This window comes from Helicoverpa armigera, chromosome 10, assembly GCF_030705265.1.
Source record: "Helicoverpa armigera isolate CAAS_96S chromosome 10, ASM3070526v1, whole genome shotgun sequence".
Lineage (NCBI taxonomy): Eukaryota > Metazoa > Arthropoda > Insecta > Lepidoptera > Noctuidae > Helicoverpa > Helicoverpa armigera.
The window spans coordinates 266,688-285,564 of NC_087129.1; the positions used below are offsets into that span (position 1 = coordinate 266,688).

The 18,877-nt window shown below is 43.8% G+C and overlaps 2 protein-coding genes across 12 annotated transcripts in view; both read left to right on the plus strand.

The window, feature by feature from the left end:
* Positions 1-7,631, plus strand: part of Mob2 — a 78,703-nt gene extending 71,072 nt beyond the window's left edge. For all 9 annotated transcript variants that reach the window (XM_049841156.2, XM_049841158.2, XM_049841154.2 and 6 more), the window contains 4 exons: positions 1,271-1,428; positions 3,992-4,213; positions 4,291-4,487; positions 7,294-7,631. In XM_049841156.2, coding sequence (XP_049697113.1) covers positions 1,271-1,428; positions 3,992-4,213; positions 4,291-4,487; positions 7,294-7,407 — 691 coding nt within the window. In that variant the 3' untranslated portion in view covers positions 7,408-7,631. The remainder of the gene's footprint in view (positions 1-1,270; positions 1,429-3,991; positions 4,214-4,290; positions 4,488-7,293) is intronic.
* A 3,081-nt stretch (positions 7,632-10,712) lies between these two features.
* On the plus strand, positions 10,713-16,878 carry Hip14 (Huntingtin-interacting protein 14). Of its 3 annotated transcripts, none has more exons than XM_064036703.1 (7): positions 10,713-11,625; positions 11,980-12,147; positions 13,232-13,432; positions 14,026-14,350; positions 14,413-14,648; positions 14,718-14,989; positions 15,020-16,878. In XM_064036703.1, the coding sequence occupies exons 1-6, from the start codon at positions 10,939-10,941 to the stop codon at positions 14,940-14,942; spliced, it is 1,842 nt and encodes a 613-aa protein (XP_063892773.1). In that variant the 5' UTR covers positions 10,713-10,938; the 3' UTR covers positions 14,943-14,989; positions 15,020-16,878. The 3 variants fall into 3 exon arrangements, with proteins under 3 accessions (XP_063892773.1, XP_063892774.1, XP_049697101.1); XM_064036704.1 differs by having other exon boundaries at positions 15,050-16,878; XM_049841144.2 differs by having other exon boundaries at positions 10,714-11,625; positions 14,718-16,878.
* Positions 16,879-18,877: the final 1,999 nt, after the last annotated feature.

The window sequence follows — 18,877 nt, forward strand, 5'->3', positions numbered from 1 at the left end:
ATGATGCTTATTGATTATAAATGTATTAAGATATACCAAAAGCATACGAAGGTACACATTAAACATTGGCGTCGCATGGGCCTGCACGAGGGACGCAGAAGGCCGGCGACGGAGACGCACTCCTGGCCCTTTCAGCGCTGCGTCTGCTGCTGCGACCAGGATGTTCGAAATCTATGACGACATTTCGAAGAAGACAAACTTCTTCAAGCAATCTGTTTATACTAATTATTAAGAGATATAAACACTGTTAGCAATGACTGAAGTAAGAAATATGTCTTTTATCATTTAGTGAACGCAGATAGCAAAAAATATAGTAGAAATGAATCGATGACAGATAATATTTCGATTATATTTTTCGATATGCGCTCAAATATAACTTCTAATTGGCCGGAAGAAAGCTTTATTGGAAGATTTGTGAAATGGTGGAAAATACGAAGAGGACACAAACAAGCTCAATAACCGGCAGCGAAAATGCCTATTGCTAAGTGCTTATCAGTGGCTTAAGGAAAGTGCTTCGGAGGGTTTCGATGCTAAATTTAGGTCACAATATCGCTGGCCCACTGCTAACTGAGCGCGCGTACCGTATCATTGGTTACAAATATGCAATTTATAATTTTTGAAATCGTTGTTTTCAATGAGTTTTATTTGTGGAATATTTATTAATGAAGTTTGCCGCTCGCTGTTGTTTGTTTCGTATATAGTGCAAATCGAAGAGGCGTGTTCGAGGACAACATTTGTCATTGTAGAGTCCCCGCTCGGCGCACTCGTGCCGTGGCGGTTGGCGCACAATGGCGCCGCTTTACGCGCTCGGAACACTTCGCTGACCTCGGCCAGTCACTCGCTACTTATGCTATGGCGCACTCATATTTTATTCTATAAACATAAACAAAACTTAACGGGTCACACACACACGATATAGATCACACGGTACGACTGATCAACGTTTGACTGGTAAATCAATATCCTGTCGAATTCACATTCTTCTGTGGATCTATCGGCTATTATTTGTACAGCTTTGGGAATTACCGGTAGTCAGATGCTCAAAGCAGAAACTGTTAGTCTGCTATACCCGGTTGAGCCCAGTCGTGTATAGCTATGCAAATGATGACTGTGCCGGTAGTGGTATGTATCCTTTGATGGGATTATTGGGGTGATATTTGTGAAACGATATCTTATGAGATAATTTTAAGCACAAAAAGGACAATAGTCTGAACTGTGTTCAATCAAAATGAAATAATAGTTGTTATATGATGGTTGTTATGGTTTCCAGGAAGGCGCGGCGCAAGGAGCGCGAGGGCGAGCCGGCGGGCGACCCCAAGCTGTACCTGCAGGAGGCGCTGCTGGAGCGCAAGCTGCCCGAGCTCGACATGCGCCAGCTCGTGGACCTGCCGCGCGGCCTCGACTACAACGAGTGGCTCGCCTCGCACAGTCAGTTCCCCCACACCACCCCACTAGCGTAGTCAATCTGTTGCCCCCTGTCCGTCTCATCAACTTTACTAATGCTATATCATCACTACATACTATAAAACAAACTCACTTTCTCTGTCCCTATCTGTATCCCTATGTATGCTTAAATCTTTTAAACTACGCAACGAATTTTGATGCGGGTTTTTTTTAATAGATAAAGTGATTAATTAATTTTATATGTATAACTAGCTTCTACCCGCGGTTTCACCCGCGTCCCGGATGGTGACAAAAACTATCCTATATCCTTCTCCCGGGTCTAAGCTACTTCCCTGCCAATTTTCAGCTAAATCGGTTCAGCCGTTCTTGAGTTATAAGTGGAGTAACTAACACGACTTTCTTTTATATATATGGATAACATCCTTTAAATAGTGAAGCCTTTATTGTCAGCATTGTACCCGTGGGAAGTTCGCTAGTTTAATTAAAATCCCTACTAATATTATAAATGCGAAAGTAACTCTGTCTGTCTGTCTTTCTGTCTGTCTGTCTTTTCTTCACGCCTAAACTACTGAACCGATTTGTGTGAAATTTGGTACAGACATAATTTGGAACTTGAGAAAGGACATAGGATAGTTTGTATTACAAAGAAATATACAAATAAAAAATAAAATTTATTCCGGACATATAGCGCCATCTGTTGGTCTAACCGAAAATCTGCTGAAAGTCACCATTCCGCGCGAACGAAGTCGCGGGCAAAAGACAGTTGAAAATAACACTGCAAAAACTTATTACAAAAAAAAACCGACTCGAAGAATAGTTTTTTTTTTGCTTTTCAGTGTTTTCGGGAGTCTGCTTTATTTTTGTAAAAAGTTTTTTATTTTTAGCCTTTCGGTGACAAGTATAGTTGTCACTATCCGCCCGCATAAGTGGAAAGTTCTCATCAATACGATTAATATAAACACGAGGTAGCATACCGCTGAAGAGTTCTGTCGATTCTTCGAGAAATCGAGTAACAAAGACAAAAAAACAGTCCAATTATAAGTAGTCACAATGAAGCTCCCTCTGATCCACAGTGTAAATTCGACAGACACCATGATATATAGATATTAATAAAGTAATTAAATTTTAATTTCAAACTCTGAAAAACATACAATAAAAATAATATTTTCAAGATATTAATTTATTTAAGTCAAGTAGCAATAGAATTAATATTATGTGCATGACTTAAAATGGATACCATAAAAAATAATGGCCGAGAGCGTGTCGGGCCACGCTCAGTGTTGGGTTCCCGAGTATAGCCCATACCTATCTCACCAAGTCGAAGCATCTATTCGCACATGTCCTTACATCAAGGTTAAGCAATGTGGGTGAGGTCTGGCCACCGCTTAGCCCACTCTCAGCTACTGTTGACCGGGTGCCCGTACCAGTACCGTAGTAATCTAATGAGTTCCTTTGGTAATTCAGTGCTCTCCAGCTTCTCAAAATAAATGACCTCACACGAGACTAGGCCCTGGATACGCATCGCTTAACCCTGCTGTCCACTCTCACTCACGTGCGTTTGCAACCACAGCCAGCTGATGTAATACCTGTGTAAAACATAGACAAAACCATGTTCTGATGACATCACAGAAGTGTTGATTTCACCGAGCCGAGCGTTGGTCGGCTGACTCACTGGCATCGGGCTCTCAATCCCCGCGCCGCTCACCGTTGTCAGTGTCCCTCTTCAAAAACGCACCGTATAGCAAATTCTGGCGTTAATGTTATTAAGCAATTAACAAATTAATTAAAGAAACTTATGGAGCTAACTCACTGAATGGACTATAAATATTTCGGACATACAGCGCCATCTATCCGCCGAGATCGAGAACTATGTAGGTAAAACCAAAAATCTGCCGAAAGTCACTATTCCACGCAAACGAACCTTCCGGCACCGCTGTGTCCTCGTTGAGGCACACGGGCGAGAGCAAATGGGATGCCGTCGCCTCCTTCTACAAAGTAGCTCGAGATGGAGACGGCGGAGCGAATGAGAGTTCGCGCCTCTCATCCCAGCTATCGCGTGGAAGACACCACGGGCGCTGATTGTTAAGAGACGACCACCGAAGGCGTGGGTATCTGTGGGCGGTGATTTTCGGGTGCCTCATTGTCCGTCCGTTTCTTAGGAGACAACAGGCCCGTGTCGGCGGCAAGTGTAGTTCTACGCGCTCCTCAAGGAAAGTCAGCAAACCCCAGCGGGGCTCACCAGGGCCAAGGCCTCTGAAAGTCTGACACTCCCTCACGCTGCTAATCCACAGCGAGAGGGGGTTCCTTAGGTGTGGTCTGTCGTGGGAAAATAGTAGAAATATTTATTTTTGCGTGTTAGTACTTAGCAAAGGCATCTATACTAATATTATAAAGCTGAAGAGTTTGTTTGTTTGAACGCGCTAATCTCAGGAACTACTGGTCCGATTTGAAAATTTATTTCAGTGTACTTTTTATCCCGGTACGGGAAGTAGTTCCCACGGGAAGCGGGTGAAACCCGCAACGCTGGCAGAAGCTAGTATACAATAAACAAAGAGCGGACTGTTAACAGTTGTTGTGCGTGTTGCAGCGCTGGCGCTGTTCGACCACGTGAACCTGCTGTACGGAACCGTGTCGGAGTTCTGCACGGCCGCGTCGTGCCCCGACATGACGGGCCCGGGCGGCCGCACCTACGCCTGGTACGACGACCGGGGCAAGAAGTCCCGCGTCGCCGCGCCTCAGTACGTCGACTACGTCATGACATTCACGCAGAAGACCGTCAACGACGAGACTGTTTTCCCTACTAAATATGGTGAGTGTACAATGTACAGTTCTGTCGAGTGCACCGCATAGACAAAATGTTTGTTGACGCGAACGTCGGTGTTGCAGCGAACGAGTTCCCGGCGCAGTTCGAGGGCGTGGTGCGGCGGGTGCTGCGGCTGCTGTTCCACGTGGTGGCGCACATGTACGCGGCGCACTTCCGCCAGCTGGCGCTGCTGCGCCTGCACGCGCACCTGCACCTCACCTTCGCGCACCTCACCGCGCTCGACGCGCGCTTCGCGCTGCTCGACCACAAGGAGACCGAGGTCGCACATCATATACTCATTTTTTGGCGGTCTTAAGTGTCTTTAGAAACCTAAGTAACTGGGTCGTCGCTAGCTCCATACGCATCTAACTAGACAGTAGACGGTCAGTAGTCAGTGCATTCGTTAAAGCCTGTTTTTTTTCTTTTTTTTTTTCTGAGTCATCATTTGGGCCTAACAGAACTGTATATTACGATTACGCACTGTACTATCTATACGCACAATCAGTGCCGGCTTTAATTCTACTAGCGCCCTGGGCGAGATTTTTACGGCGCCCCCAACTGCAATTCAAACCCATACGAAAAAAAGAGACATAATATATGTAGTTACCGATTGCGCGAGCAAAGCGAGCACGAAATTTTTTTTCGTAGTTCACAAGACCAAGCAAAAATTACCTAAAATGTAGCCCAATCGTACATAAGGTATACATATATTGCTGGTTGGTGAATGCAAAAACACGGGAACACAGGTTCTGATTGCGAAGCGAGCGCGAAATTTTTTGTTATATTTTAGAACTCAAAACAAAAATGACTTAAAATGTTGCCCAAACGTAGATAACTCTTTTTTGGTGTTGGCGCCTATGAATTAAAATTTTGGGACTTAAAGTATTACCATAAATAGAAACTAGAAGTTACTTTCTAATTAATAAAAGGACTTAAAAACGACGCTACCTTTTTGCTAGGGTAGACAAAAAAATGTTGAAAAATAAAAACAACTATAAAGTGAAGCAAGCCCGAAAAAGCTTTTTTGAGATTTGGATCACTAATAGTCCTTAACTTACATAATAAAAGGCGACTGTGAAGTGAAGAAGCCGCGAGCGAAGGGAGCGCGAATTTTTTTGAGTATTGGGACCACGGAGGAGAAAAGACTAGCGGAGGTGCCCTAACGTAAAATCTCCTAACAAAGCAGCGCGCCAAAATTCGGGTGAGCGGGGGACGAGGAACGTTACTGGCTCCACCCATGCTACACCTTTATACGCCTTTTATGGGAAACCACCCATTTTTTGTAAATCCATCTAGCGTGGAATAGGATAGTTAAAATCTAACCCTAAACTAACATCGACCACTAGTGACATTCTCAAAATTAATAATTCTTTAAAAATAGTAATTGAATTAGAAAGTTTGAAGAAGCATTCATTTGAAATGAACGAAGAAAAAGAGAGAGATAAAAAAGTTAGAAATTTAATTGTTATATAAGTATTATTTTGTGTACAGAACCTGCCCCACAACAATTTATTTACTTACCAATAATGTACATTGATTCAAGATTCATACGAATATTATAAATTCACTTAGGGGTTCTAGAAATGCAGCTATTCGACGACAGATGTCTCTAGCAAAAAATATGTTTTAAAGTTAAAATATTAATTACACGTGAAATGTTATCCTATGGTATGTTTGAGTTTGGATCCTGAGCAATTTCTACAATTAATGATAGCGCATTTCATCGTTTTAATCGAATATCAAATAAAATCTGTTGAAATTGTGGTAAAAATACAACTATGACAAGATGTCATTTGATGTGAAGGACGGTATATGGGCGGTGTCCAGCCACGCCTGCCGTGACGTATTTGACCTACCTGAAGGCGCGTGACCTACCTGCGTTAGGGCATCTCCGCTAGTATTTTCTCCTCCGTGATTGGGACATTAAATTCAAAGTAGCTATACGAGAAAAAAGCTAAGTGTAAAGAAACCGCGAGCGAAGCGAGCGCGAAAATTTTTGAGTTTTGGGACAATACATTAATTTAATTGAAATTTCTTGGTCCAGGAGCGTACCGCGGCGCCCCTGAGCCCGCGGCGCCCAGGTTATTCGCACACCATGCACCATAGGTTAAGGCGGCCCTGATGCTATCCATACATTTGGCTACAGTTCTTGTAAGCTGCGATCTTTGATGAAAATTAAAACAAAAATAGGAGTAAAATTCTGATCAAGGATTGGTTGGGGGCGTCTGCGGCGCCCCTTATGTCCGGCGCTCTGGGCCGTCGCCTAACCGCGCCCTACCCTAAAGCCGCTACTGCGCACAATCTACAGTAACTGACTACTGAAAGCCAGAAAACATTGACTAACTAAAATGACCATTTTCGACAACAACTGGCCTGGGTAAACCGCACACAAACGAGAACATTGATTCCCAAACTACTTACTACAAGTATTAGGAAATCATAGGTGCATTGAAGCCAGTTGCATTAGCAACTTTTAATAATGCTCTACAATAAAATAACGGTATTAAAATCGAATCATTGAATGTCAGAAGTACTAGGGTAGTAGTTAAAAGGAGGCCAAAGACCTACCGTATTTTTTTAATTCAGTCATGTCAGATTCAGATTGATTAGGTAAACAAAATACAATTATACTGTTTTTTTTTTCACTCCAAGCATTTGTTAAGTTTTTACCTACAAATTATCGATGTTTTGTTTATCGATGTGTCCCATTTTTTCGATAACAGCTTGGCGACGTAACTTTTGCAGCACGTACCATGTACATTTGCATTTAGGTTTTTTTCCATTATTTCCGAACATTACGTAATAATTTCTTAATATTCATTTTTATTATTTAAAAATGTACACAATTATGATTTTTTCGAATTTTTAATGGGCCTGTAAAGGATTTGTTGTGACAGGTCGTTAGTTACTACAATGTTAAGCGCTGACGAACTGTCATAAGGATCATCATTCGCCGCGCGTAGTATAATATATTATTTATGTTGCATACTAATATTAACATTCTATGTTACTTGTGGGCACTCAGGTCCTGAATCACTATAGCAGATCAGCATCCTCCTTTTAAAAGTAGATACAACTCGGTGCAGGTGCTGCGCGACCTGGAGGTGGCGCTGCGGCTGTCGGAGCCGGCGCCGGGCGAGGCGGACGAGTCGCCGCGCCGCCGCGACCCCGTCGTCACGCAGCCGCTCGCCACCGCGTGAGCCCGCGCCGCCCCGCCCCGCGTCCGCCCGCCCCGCGTCCGCCACCCAGCGCCGAGAGGCCCTGAGCGCAATCGTTTCGCGAGTTGAACATTGTTAATTCTATTGTAAATATTTCGATCTGTTAAGTAGTTTTAGGTGATTACGATTAGTTTTACTTATAATTTGTGATCGCTTTGGTTGTAAATAAAAGTGATATTTGTTTAACTAATAAATTGAAAGCTTTATGACAGCATTTTTTAATTTAGTCCTAAATCCTTTCCATCGCCAGATTGGCAAAAATTATTCGTTTTTGAAAACGGTTTGATGTTTCAGTTTACCTACTAGTACAGATTACTTATATGCTACTACTAGGTCCATCGCACACCGATGGAAGCGCGGCGGAGCGCATTTAAAGAAAACAATTTAATATAAACCTTAACTACTTCGACATACAGTTAACAAAAGAATTCCTTAGCAATGGCGTGACCACTCTGACCACGGCCCAAGAGTTTCAACCCCAAACGGTTCAAACATGTAATTCCCGTTAAGGCTATATTTTTAACTATATTTGCGCCGTTTGAAGTGCCCAGGGGCCCGATTCTCCTAATTTTACTTAAGCGACATACGATTCACATTCGACTGAGATCCAATCACGACTCAATTACGATTGAAGCGTATGTGGCATGCCTCTATTTTTTCTTTGAAATAAACGTTTTTATCCTTTTCTGTCATTTAATAATGAATCATTTTGTCTGCAAATGATTTACGATTGTAATATGACTGTAGAGCAAACTACCGTATAGTAGACCAAAAACACCAAAATAGCAGACCAATCGCAAACCCGTCGAATTTCGTTGGAATACGATTGGTCTTATATTAGTAGCAGAAAGCCCGATATGGTTAAAACTGCTATTGCGATTCGATTTCTATTCAATTTTGACATTATTAACTTAGGAGGTTCAAGTTATCAAGGTTCGAGGTATCAAGTTTTCACCCTATGTATTTCTACAACTTTTGAAAGTTGCCCTCGATTTCTCAGGGTTTTCATCATCAGATCCTGACCTGATGATAATGGGACCACCTCGGAAGTATCACTATCAAACAAAAAAGAATCATCAAAATCGATTAATGAATGGCTGAGTAATCGCGTAACAAACATAAAAAAAAATATGGTCGAATTGAGAACCTCCGGCTTTTTGGGAAGTCTGTTAAAAAAGATTTTTTTTCTAAAAAAAGTTCCTCAAGAAAGTGACAGATGGCGTTGTACCTACTACGTGAGTGAGCTTTTGCTAAGTTAAAAAAAAAACATTGCACCGAGCCTTTTGAGCCAAGACCCAGGAAATTCAGACATTCGGATAATAATCTGACCAAATCTGACTGACTTCTTTTCTCCTTTTATTTTCTATTTTTGTTCGCAAGTTTTACAAGTAGGTACGTTCCGTTCTACGACTTGAAAAGAATATGACGTTGATAAGATTATGACGCTCCGTTTCTAAGCTCGATGGTTTGTTCTTGTTCCTTGCAGTCATGTTATCACGTACCAAGATCAGCGCCATCTAGTCATCAGTTGGGAAAAAAATTAAAGAAAATAAAAAGAAAATCTTCCTTATGGAAACCTGTGACAAATATGTTAACAGATAACGTATGCGTACAAATGATTTGTGTCTGGGTGTTTTTCAGAAAAGAATACCCTGTGACGCACAGGAAAGATTTTTTTTTTATTTCGTGAATTATATTATATTTACTCTAATATTAAAAAATATATTGTTAACTAGCTAAATCTGCATTTTAAATTAAAATTATAATATGATTTTAAGAAATATTAAAGTTTTTCTGTCAGCGTATGATGCATAGTATTCCTGAACGTCACAAAATATAATTAATTAGAAATAAAACAAACAAGTATTAAAACGAAATCAACTTATTGTGGCATAAAGATATACTTAAAATCTTTTAAAAACAAACAAAACGATAACATAATTCTATAAGATTATTAAATAATCAGCTAAATAATTTCACTTTCGTCACTTCTTGGACACATCTCACTAGAAAAGTTGTCATTACTAATGATACCCGCTACAATTTCCAAAATCAAGCCTAGTCAGAAATTCTAGATACTAACAAAATACTATGATGCCAAAATAAACGCTATAAAATGAAAAATATATATTTTAAAACCATTTTTGTAACATCCAGAATATGGGACAGTGACTATTATGAAAATTTCGTGATGGATAAGAATAATTTGAGCAATGTCCACACTGCCGATTTCAAAACACAATCACAAAGAATATAGTATTAACTCACAAGATTTTTAGATATAAACCTTTACACACACATATATTAACAAAACCGATTAAATGTAAGCCTTTTCGTTTGATACCTACCACACGCGCGGACAGGATGCTCCCATAAATTATTTAATTGTACACTAAGCTTTACAATTCAAGATCGTTACGATTTTGTTCCGGTAGTATGTAACGTGACGCACAGGAGGTGACGTTTTCATCTCACGAGACTTTTAAAATTGAAAATAACTAATATTTATTTAAACTACCTTGTTTTTAGCCTGACTAATCTAATAATGATGAGTTGCTTATGTTATATACAGTGTTTTAGAGTTAAGAAAACAATTTATTAACCTTTTAAATACTGCCACTATCCGGAACAAAAATTTTGCACGCCGATGACACCAACATTGTCGTCACAGTTTTAGCCTTAACTGACTTTAAAACAGCAATGGCGGAATCCTAATACGATCATAAAGTTGCCAAGAAGGTAGAAAAAACACAAATTAGTAGATTTTATCTTGAGTACGATATCAAATTCACCGTGACGAAACCGGATTTTCCGGAACAATGATTTTCGTAGGACAACATTAAAATAATGATATTTCTTAAAATAACAATAAATTTATGGCATAAAAATTAAAAATACGTTTTTAGAAATACAGAGACTAAGTTCAAAAACTTAAACATACCTAAAAACGAATATTTTAGAAGTAAGATGTATTTGAAATCTCCAAGAGCGCCATGGGACACACGATATTTATACGTCCTCTTTAGGTTTATTTTAAATATAAAAATAACTATCCACTTTCTATGCTACATATTGATTTAATTGTACATTAAAATATATACCTAAATTAATCAAAAACTCACTTTCACACGTGCCATATAAAAAAATCAAAATAAAAATGTTTGAATGTGTGGGACAGGCCGATTTTGCTAGGGTCAAGTTTTCTGAAAAACACCCGTCTATCGTTAAAACATTATCTCAATAATGTATGTCGATGGTCTTGAGCAATTTTTTATCACTGACAGCGGATAAGAGGCAAGGGGAACGCAGTCTAATATAATCTGTGATCAACCAGAAAGAAATGTCAATACGCTGTCTGTTTAGCAAAGCATTGTAGTGATTGTAGTATTGTGATTAATCCATCATAGAAGTGGTAAAGTATTTAATTTGGTGTAGCCCTTGTTAGTGCTTTAGAACAGTTGTAATTATCTGGTGGCTACTATAATGTATATAACCGTTGGCGAGTTGTAGAGCATGTACGACAGTACATGCGGTGCCGCTGCTAGCGGGCAATGCGGCAAGTCGCAGCCCGACGGTGATGGCCCGCCACCTCGGGAGCCCCCGCCCGCGCCCCTGGAGCGAGACTACAGCGGGTTTGATATAGTGAAGGCTACGCAGTACGGCGCTTTCGCTCGCGTCAAGGAGCTCGTAGAGGCGGGATGGGACGTGAACCAGCCGGATCACGAGACTGTGACGCTGTTGCATTGGGCGGCGATAAACAACAGGCGCGAGATCATCCAGTACCTGTTGTCGAAGGGCGCCGCCGTGGATGCCGTCGGTGGCGAGCTGCAGTCGACGCCGCTGCACTGGGCGACGCGGCAGGGCCACCTCGAGGCCACGGTGCTGCTGGTGCGCGCGGGCGCGGACCCGGGGCTGCGCGACGCGGAGGGCTGCGCCTGCCTGCACCTGGCGGCGCAGTTCGGCCACACGGCCGTGGTGGCGTATCTGGTGGCGCGCGGCGTGGCGGCCGACGCGCCCGACGCCGCCGGCATGACGCCGCTCATGTGGGCCTGCTGGAAGGTGTCGGCCGTGGACCCGGCGCGCCTGCTGCTCACGCTGGGCGCGTCGCCGCGACCCGCCGACCGCTCGCACGGGAACACTGCCCTGCACTGGGCCATTCTAGCCAGGAACACCACAGCCATATCTACTCTCATCCTCTATGTGAGTAGGCATATTGACAGCTCTAACCATACATAGTATTGCTGTCTCAAATAAATGGTTTCTGAGCAAGCAGGTACCGCAGCAGTGCTGTCAGGTTCAGCATTTAGTTCAACACTATGCAACACATGGTGGTGGTAGCTGCGTGTCCCACCAACAGTTGTTTATGTACCTATTATTCTTTGTTTGGTCCTCTGATGCCTGTAAGCAAATCACTTTCACTTATATAGCAATATTTCAACAATATCTGATATCAGAAATGGTGTTACTCTGATTCAGCACCTTTTTAGCGTCTTGTTATTTGTGTGATGGTCATGGTGGTTTATCTGAAATAATAATGCAGTTAAATATTACCAGGGCGATGCCAGCTTAGATGTGCCCAACCTGCGTGGAGTGACACCTCTAGCAATGCTCCAAGCAAATGCCGACTCACTCTGGGTGGGCTCTAAAGTATCAGACAAAATAAAAGAGCACTCACTAGCCGCAAACAAAAAGAACATATTTAGGAGATTGACTTATGACAAGGTGAGATCCATTTTCAAGTAATAATGCTTTGAATAATAAATCCTATAGAAATGTAATTCCCATAGCTTTACCTCTAAAAATGTTGAGTAACTGATGCACACTATGTAACATGTAGTCATGGTGCATGATACGTGTGGAAGCTGACAAAATATTAAATAAGGACAGCTTGTTTACTTTAATTCATTAATTAAAATCCCTATTAATATTATAAATGCGAAAGTTACTCTGTCTGTCTGTCCGTCTGTTACGCTTTCATGTCTAAACCACTGAGCTGATTTTAATAAAATTTGGTACAGAGATAGAGTTGGTAGTTACTATTCTGGACTTTTGAGGAATTCTCTTGGAAACACGATATAACAAAACTCTATGCGGGCGAAGCCGCGGGCGGAAGCTAGTAATTAATAAATCCTCATCATTGGCCTTGCCTTGTCCCAACTATGTTGAGGTCAGCTTGAAGTCTACCTGGATGCAGCTAACGGAGGAACTGGTTTTGACATGATTAAGTCATCCATCCATGGTTCGGCCGTTCCGAGCATTGTTTAACCTTATGATCAATCGATCCGCGCGGCTTTGACTTAGCCATGAGCTCATGAATTAAGAAATAATAGAAAAATAAAAAAAATAAACAAATGGATGTCAACAAAAATATCAACACTACCTACTGTTTGTATGTAAGACAGGTCAAGCCCACAATAAGCAATCTCAAAAAGCATTCAAAGATTGCATTTCAAATTGATTCACTGAGGAAGCCAGATTCGATTTGAGCCAGATAGACGATGATTTGATTTACTTTACTTTATTATAATTCAATTTTTGGATTGCATTCATATTGCATAACGCTTTTCCAAGTCGCATGTATGGTACGAGTTTTTGAAATGAATATTTACGCACTTTTGGAAAGACGTTCACGCATTTGTCGTGTCCATATGGCTTCTGTAGCATGTGACGACACACGAGGGCGATATTTGCAATATGATTATCGCAAAACTACCGCAATGAATAATAACGTACTGGTAGACAGGTCCTATTGTCGAGTGTAGGCGACGCTGTGACTGCTAAGCTAACGGACAGTTGCCGGTCGCAGAAGTTCCGGTGGTGGTGCGTGGTGGTGATGCCGTTCGTGGCGTTCTACCTGACGGGGCTGGTGCTGGAGATGGACGCGCTGTACCTGGTCAAGGCCTTCCTGCTGGTGTGCTTCTACGGCGCGCTGCACTTCCTCAGCAACCTGCTGTTCGACGACGACCTTAAGAACATATTCCCGCTCAGTGTCTACCTCGCGACAAAGGTCACCAGTTTCTATAAACACTTGATATTTTATCCGTAGTATAATACAGTGTTTTTCTGTCCCATAGGGACAGAAAAACACCCCCTTCCACCCTCCCTTTGTAATTTTGGATTTCGATGTTTTTTAATAGATTGATTGAAGAGGAAGGTTTATATGTAACATAACATCCATTAAATATTAGGGAAATACTGTTATCCCGTGAATTCCCGTGTGAAGCCGGCACGGGTCTCTAGTCTCCTATAAAAAGCAAAGGGATGACTGTCTCGAGAATAGGCATGATGACTGGGTACAAAAATAATGATTCTAATTAGTCCGCACATTTTAGACTGGCTAAAAATATTAGACACGCAACAAAGATTGAGAGTTGAGGCTCGTGACGTCACGTCTGTTTGAAATTTTTACTCAGACGTGACTTAACACAAAATTTTATCGTGTTATATCTTCGTTGTTTTTGTTAGTGAGAGAAAATAAAGACGGACTAATAACTTTTTGTCAGTCATCATGTCTTAGATTCGAACAATGTCAGGTGTCAACCCTGCACGTAGGACGCGGTGGCACTATATAATAATGTATTAGATAAGTGTCGTGTGCAGGCGTGGTTCTACATCACGTGGGCGGTGTTCATCGCGGGCGTGGTGGGCGCGGGCGCCACGCTGCTGTTCGCGCTGTGCTCGGCGGCGCTGTGGGCCAGCTTCCTGCGCTCGTGGCGGTCCGACCCCGGCGTCATCAGCGCCTCGCGCCAGGACAAGCTGCGCACCATCATCGAGCTGTCGGAGTCGGCGCGCGGCGGCTTCGAGCCCGCGCGCTTCTGCTCCGCCTGCCTCGTGCGCCGCCCGCTGCGCTCCAAGCACTGCTCCGTGTGCAACCGCTGCGTGGCCAAGTTCGACCACCACTGCCCCTGGGTGGGCAACTGCATCGGTGAGTGTTGCCGCCCGCACAGCCGCCCGCCCGCGCCCGCGCTCACCTCCGCCTGTCCGCAGGGGCCAACAACCACCGCTACTTCATCGCGTTCCTCGTGAGCCTGCTGGTGATGTGCGCGTGGATGCTGTGGGGCGGCGCGCAGTACTTCGTGTCGGAGTGCGGCGCCGACGACGCCAGCGCGGCCGCCGTGCTGCTGCAGTGGGCGCAGTGCAACGCTTGGCTGGCCTGGGTCATGCTCAACGCTTGCTTCCACTTGTTCTGGGTGTTCGTGCTGACGTGCTGCCAGCTGTACCTGGTGAGTGTGCGGGCCGGCCGCGGTGCGCTGCCGCCGGCCGCCTGCGCTGACGCGGCTCTGTGCCGGCAGGTGGTGTGCCTGGGCATGACGACCAACGAGCAGCTGAACCGCAGCCGCTACCGACACTTCGTGGCGCGAGGCGGCCGCTCGCCCTTCACGCGCGGCCCGCTGCACAACTGCGCCGACTTCTTCGGCTGCGGCGCCTGCGGGCTGCTGGCGCCGCGCTCGCGGGACTGGGCGGCCGCCGGGCTGGACGACGACGCCGCCGAGCCCATGCTGCAGCACTACGTGTGAGCCGCGAGCGCCGGCGCCGGCCAGCCCGTCTAGTGCCGCGCCGGCGCCTCCCGGCCCGTCTAGTGCCGCGCCGGCGCCTCCCGGCCCGTCTAGTGCCGCGCCGGCGCCTCCCGGCCCGTCTAGTGCCGGCCTGTCTTCGCCTCAGGCTCAAACTCCACTATAGTGCAATCAAGTAGAGCGGAGTCATTCGTTTTAGCACTATAATATGACCCACGCAGCCCTAGAGCTGGTGGACATTTTAGAGTAGGTATTTGAATCAAGCTATACACACTCACACAAAAGCACAGACCAGGCTAGAGAGAAGTGTTGATTTAATCAACTTATAAGTGCAAACAATAATGATAAAATAAATAGTGAAATGTCCCCCCCCCAGTCCGAACTGTAGTTAACCGCCTCCCTGTTCTAGTGGTGTCAAGCACGGCTGCTATGCACCAGGTCTCGGGTTTGATTCCTGGATCGGGCCGTAAACGCTTTATTATCACTATAATATTTCCTGCGTAACTGACTTATGTCAACCGATATGAGAACAGCCACCGTGGCCGAGATCGGCCCTGAACGCCGTGTGTAGAGCTATTAAAGCAAAGGCTTATAAAGATAAACCTTCTCAAAAATGCCTACCAGCTTCAGCAAGTCCGCACTGCAAAGCTTGGCACTGACAGACATGTCTCCGTGCAGCTCCGCTCTAGTGGAGTCTGGGCCTTAGTATGATTTCTAATGTTATAGATATGATATACATATCTGTTAATTGACTTTTATGCTGATGAACAATTATTTTACCTGAGTGTATAATATTATTTTAGTACAATATCGTGTTGAGGTTCAGACAAAAGAGGTAAATTTAAGGTTATAAGAAACGAAGCTTCCTTCTTCTAAGATCGTCCAGTTTTTAACTCTATAGATTTGAATGTACATGCTACCAAATATGTCACTTGTACCATAATAATACTAATTTATATTATAATTATATTATCATCAAACGGATTTTTTTGAATTAGCGAGTATCACATGGCTGCATAGTACACATATTTGATAAATAAAGACATTATGTCTTACGAACGATATTGTCTAGTGCAGACTCGCAGAGATATGTACATCCAAACGCATAAGGCGCAGTGTCGCCGACTGCCGGCCGCGGGCCTGGTCACGCCAGTCGGCTGTCGGCCGCGGGCCTGGTCACGCCAGTCGGCTGTCGGCCGCGGGCCTGGTCACGCCAGTCGGCTGTCGGCCGCGGGCCTGGTCACGCCAGTCGGCTGTCGGCCGCGGGCCTGGTCACGCCAGTCGGCTGTCGGCCGCGGGCCTGGTCACGCCAGTCGGCTGTCGGCCGCGGGCCTGGTCACGCCAGTCGGCTGTCGGCCGCGGGCCTGGTCACGCCAGTCGGCTGTCGGCCGCGGGGCTGGTCACGCCAGTCGGCTGTCAGATGCTCGCGGACGCACGTCGCCCGCCTCGGTCACTCATAGTTGCCATGTTTATTGTTGCAGTATTACATTGTGTTATTCTAGTAGAAGTATCATTCAGATTTATTGGATGAATATTGTAATTAATGGGATTTAATAATAAAAAATAATATAAGTGCGTGCTCTGTTAAACTTAACTGTATAAAGTCTGTTATAAATTATTATTACAAAACTATTCTACATAAAATAATGATCAAATTTAAGAGCTTACAATAATACCTATAATTCTCTCCTAAAGATCGCTAAGTAAAGGTTGCTGCTAGTGGAGGAACCGTCGCTCGGTTCGCTCGGGCTGCTTGGAGCACTCGGAGCGAGCGCAACATGTGTGAGCACATACTCCTGTGTGCTGCTGGTGGACGATTAGCGCGGGAAGGGATTTTCTTCACTCTTCTATTAGATGTTAATGTGTATAGAATGATACTATTGTATTATATTAAACGAAACCAAAATGCATTTAATGTCAATAAATATGTAATAAAGTTGTCAAATGTTTAATTTTTGAGGGTTGTCATAGCTACCCAAGAGCTAAAAGAATCGTCGTTAAGTTCGTAAAAAAAAGTATGTAGGGACCCTACGTAGGGACCGAAAGTTTTATGTAGTTGACAGCTTTCAATTTTCAAGGGATGATATAGTTATCGGCACGAATCTTGAGCTCTGACCTTCACCTGCGCCGAAGTAATTTATTGGGTCCCTTTTGTGGTATGAAGTGAGGCGCGGAGGCGGTCTAAGGCTAAGAACTCACGGAGCGATTTTTAACCGTGCCCGCCGCGGCTGCGGGCCCGTAGCTTCTGTAGAATGCAGATATACATGTAAAAAATTAAAGCACATTTCACGACGCGATTTACGCCCGCAGTCTGCGCGTTTGTTTGCGGGTCCCGCTGCACCGGCGGGCAACTAGTAGAATCGCGCGGGCCGCGGTCACCCGCAGCCTCGGCGGGTTGCGCCCGCGCGCTCTGCGGTCGATTGGCCGGCGATCGCATTGGCGCAGAGGCGGCGGGCGACGGGGCGGGGGTACAGAAATCCCGTCTTGCGTCTTGCGATCATCGCCCGCCACGTTTGCGGGCGATAATCTCAACCGCGACGGCTGTGTAACCGCGCAAATAAACGGTCTCGTGAGTTTGGAAATAAAAACGCAGTTCCGCCACCGCGGCGGGCACGGTTAAAAATCGCTCCGTGAGTTCTTAGCCTAAAGCGGTGATTGACCCGCAGTGCATCGCGTCATAGCCGCCGGGAGTGGTTCTTTGCTTATAAATCACTTCTGCGCAGATGTAGGTCAGAGCTCAAGATTCGTGCCGATAACTACCTATAGCATTTTTTTAAAGACAGAGTTGTCAACTGTAACAAAAAAGTGTGCGTTACCCAGGCCAGATGTTGTCAAAAATAGTCATTTTAATCTTATAGATAATTAGTTGTGTCCCTTCTGTAATTGTTGCGCTTTTAGTTTTTTAAATATTTCACAAAAACATTTCCTGTTGGCGTAACGTTACGCCAGCCAGACCTTTTTCTTTCTAATGGGAATATTTAAATAAATATTACCTATAAAATTAGTTGTCTAGATAAAGTAAATGTTGTGCCATATTTTGTATTTGTACTTTCTTCGGTTGCGAAGTTATTTGAGATTTTGCTGGGGTAACGTTTTTGGTTTTGCTAGATCTCTGAAATGGTTAATCGGATTCTTATCATATTTTGTACATGACTTCCTAGGACTTACTTTAAATTTGTTCGGCAATAATAAAACCAAAATAATGCATATCTTAAAGGTTATTTCATTAAATGAAAAACCATTTCAATTGGTCCAATTGGTTTCAATTGGACTGCCCGGTGGGGGACTGGACGCCATAGATTCCCAGATCCCCTCTACTCAGGCGAGGTCGGAGTGCCGCTAGGTCTTTTAGTAGGTATACCGGGAACTCTGTACCGGGGAGTCCCACATACCCCTCTCCGGTCCCCCGACTGGAAGAGCATGCGTAATTGCATTTTTTCCCAGAGACAAAGAAAAAAGTTGTGCCCAAACTTATTGTGAGCTATATTGTTGTGAATTGTTGTGAGCTATATTAGCTGACATTAAAACTTAATTCTATAAGAGACTTATGTCCGTTTTCACCTGCAGCTCCGTTGTGTAGGTACCTACTGTGCTCAGGTCTCAACTCTTAGTAGGGAATGTACAAATCGGGTTATTTAACAAAAAAAAAAAACTTGTTAAAGCATGAATATATAATATGCCTGGGGTATATTATCTACGAAAATCACCTGTATAGGAATACTAATAATAAGTTTCTAGTGCCTTTTTATTTGTTTATTGAAATTAGGTTTATTTTTAGCACATTTTTAAAACTTCCTAGTATTATGGCTGCAAAGAAGAAGGGGTACCTAAAGTACAAACTTCCCAACAACACAGCTGTCTATTACAATTTAAATTATATTTACATATTTCAAAAACCGAAAATACAAAAACAAGTTTTTTAGTAGATAGTAGTCCTC

Bases quoted from the DNA above. Each gene is read 5' to 3' on its own strand.
- Hip14 (XM_064036703.1), top strand. From the start codon at position 10,939: ATGTACGACAGTACATGCGGTGCCGCTGCTAGCGGGCAATGCGGCAAG. The intron at 13,433-14,025 runs GTCACCAGTTTC...TGTCGTGTGCAG, and splicing joins GTGTCTACCTCGCGACAAAG to GCGTGGTTCTACATCACGTG. The intron at 14,351-14,412 runs GTGAGTGTTGCC...GCCTGTCCGCAG, and splicing joins CTGGGTGGGCAACTGCATCG to GGGCCAACAACCACCGCTAC.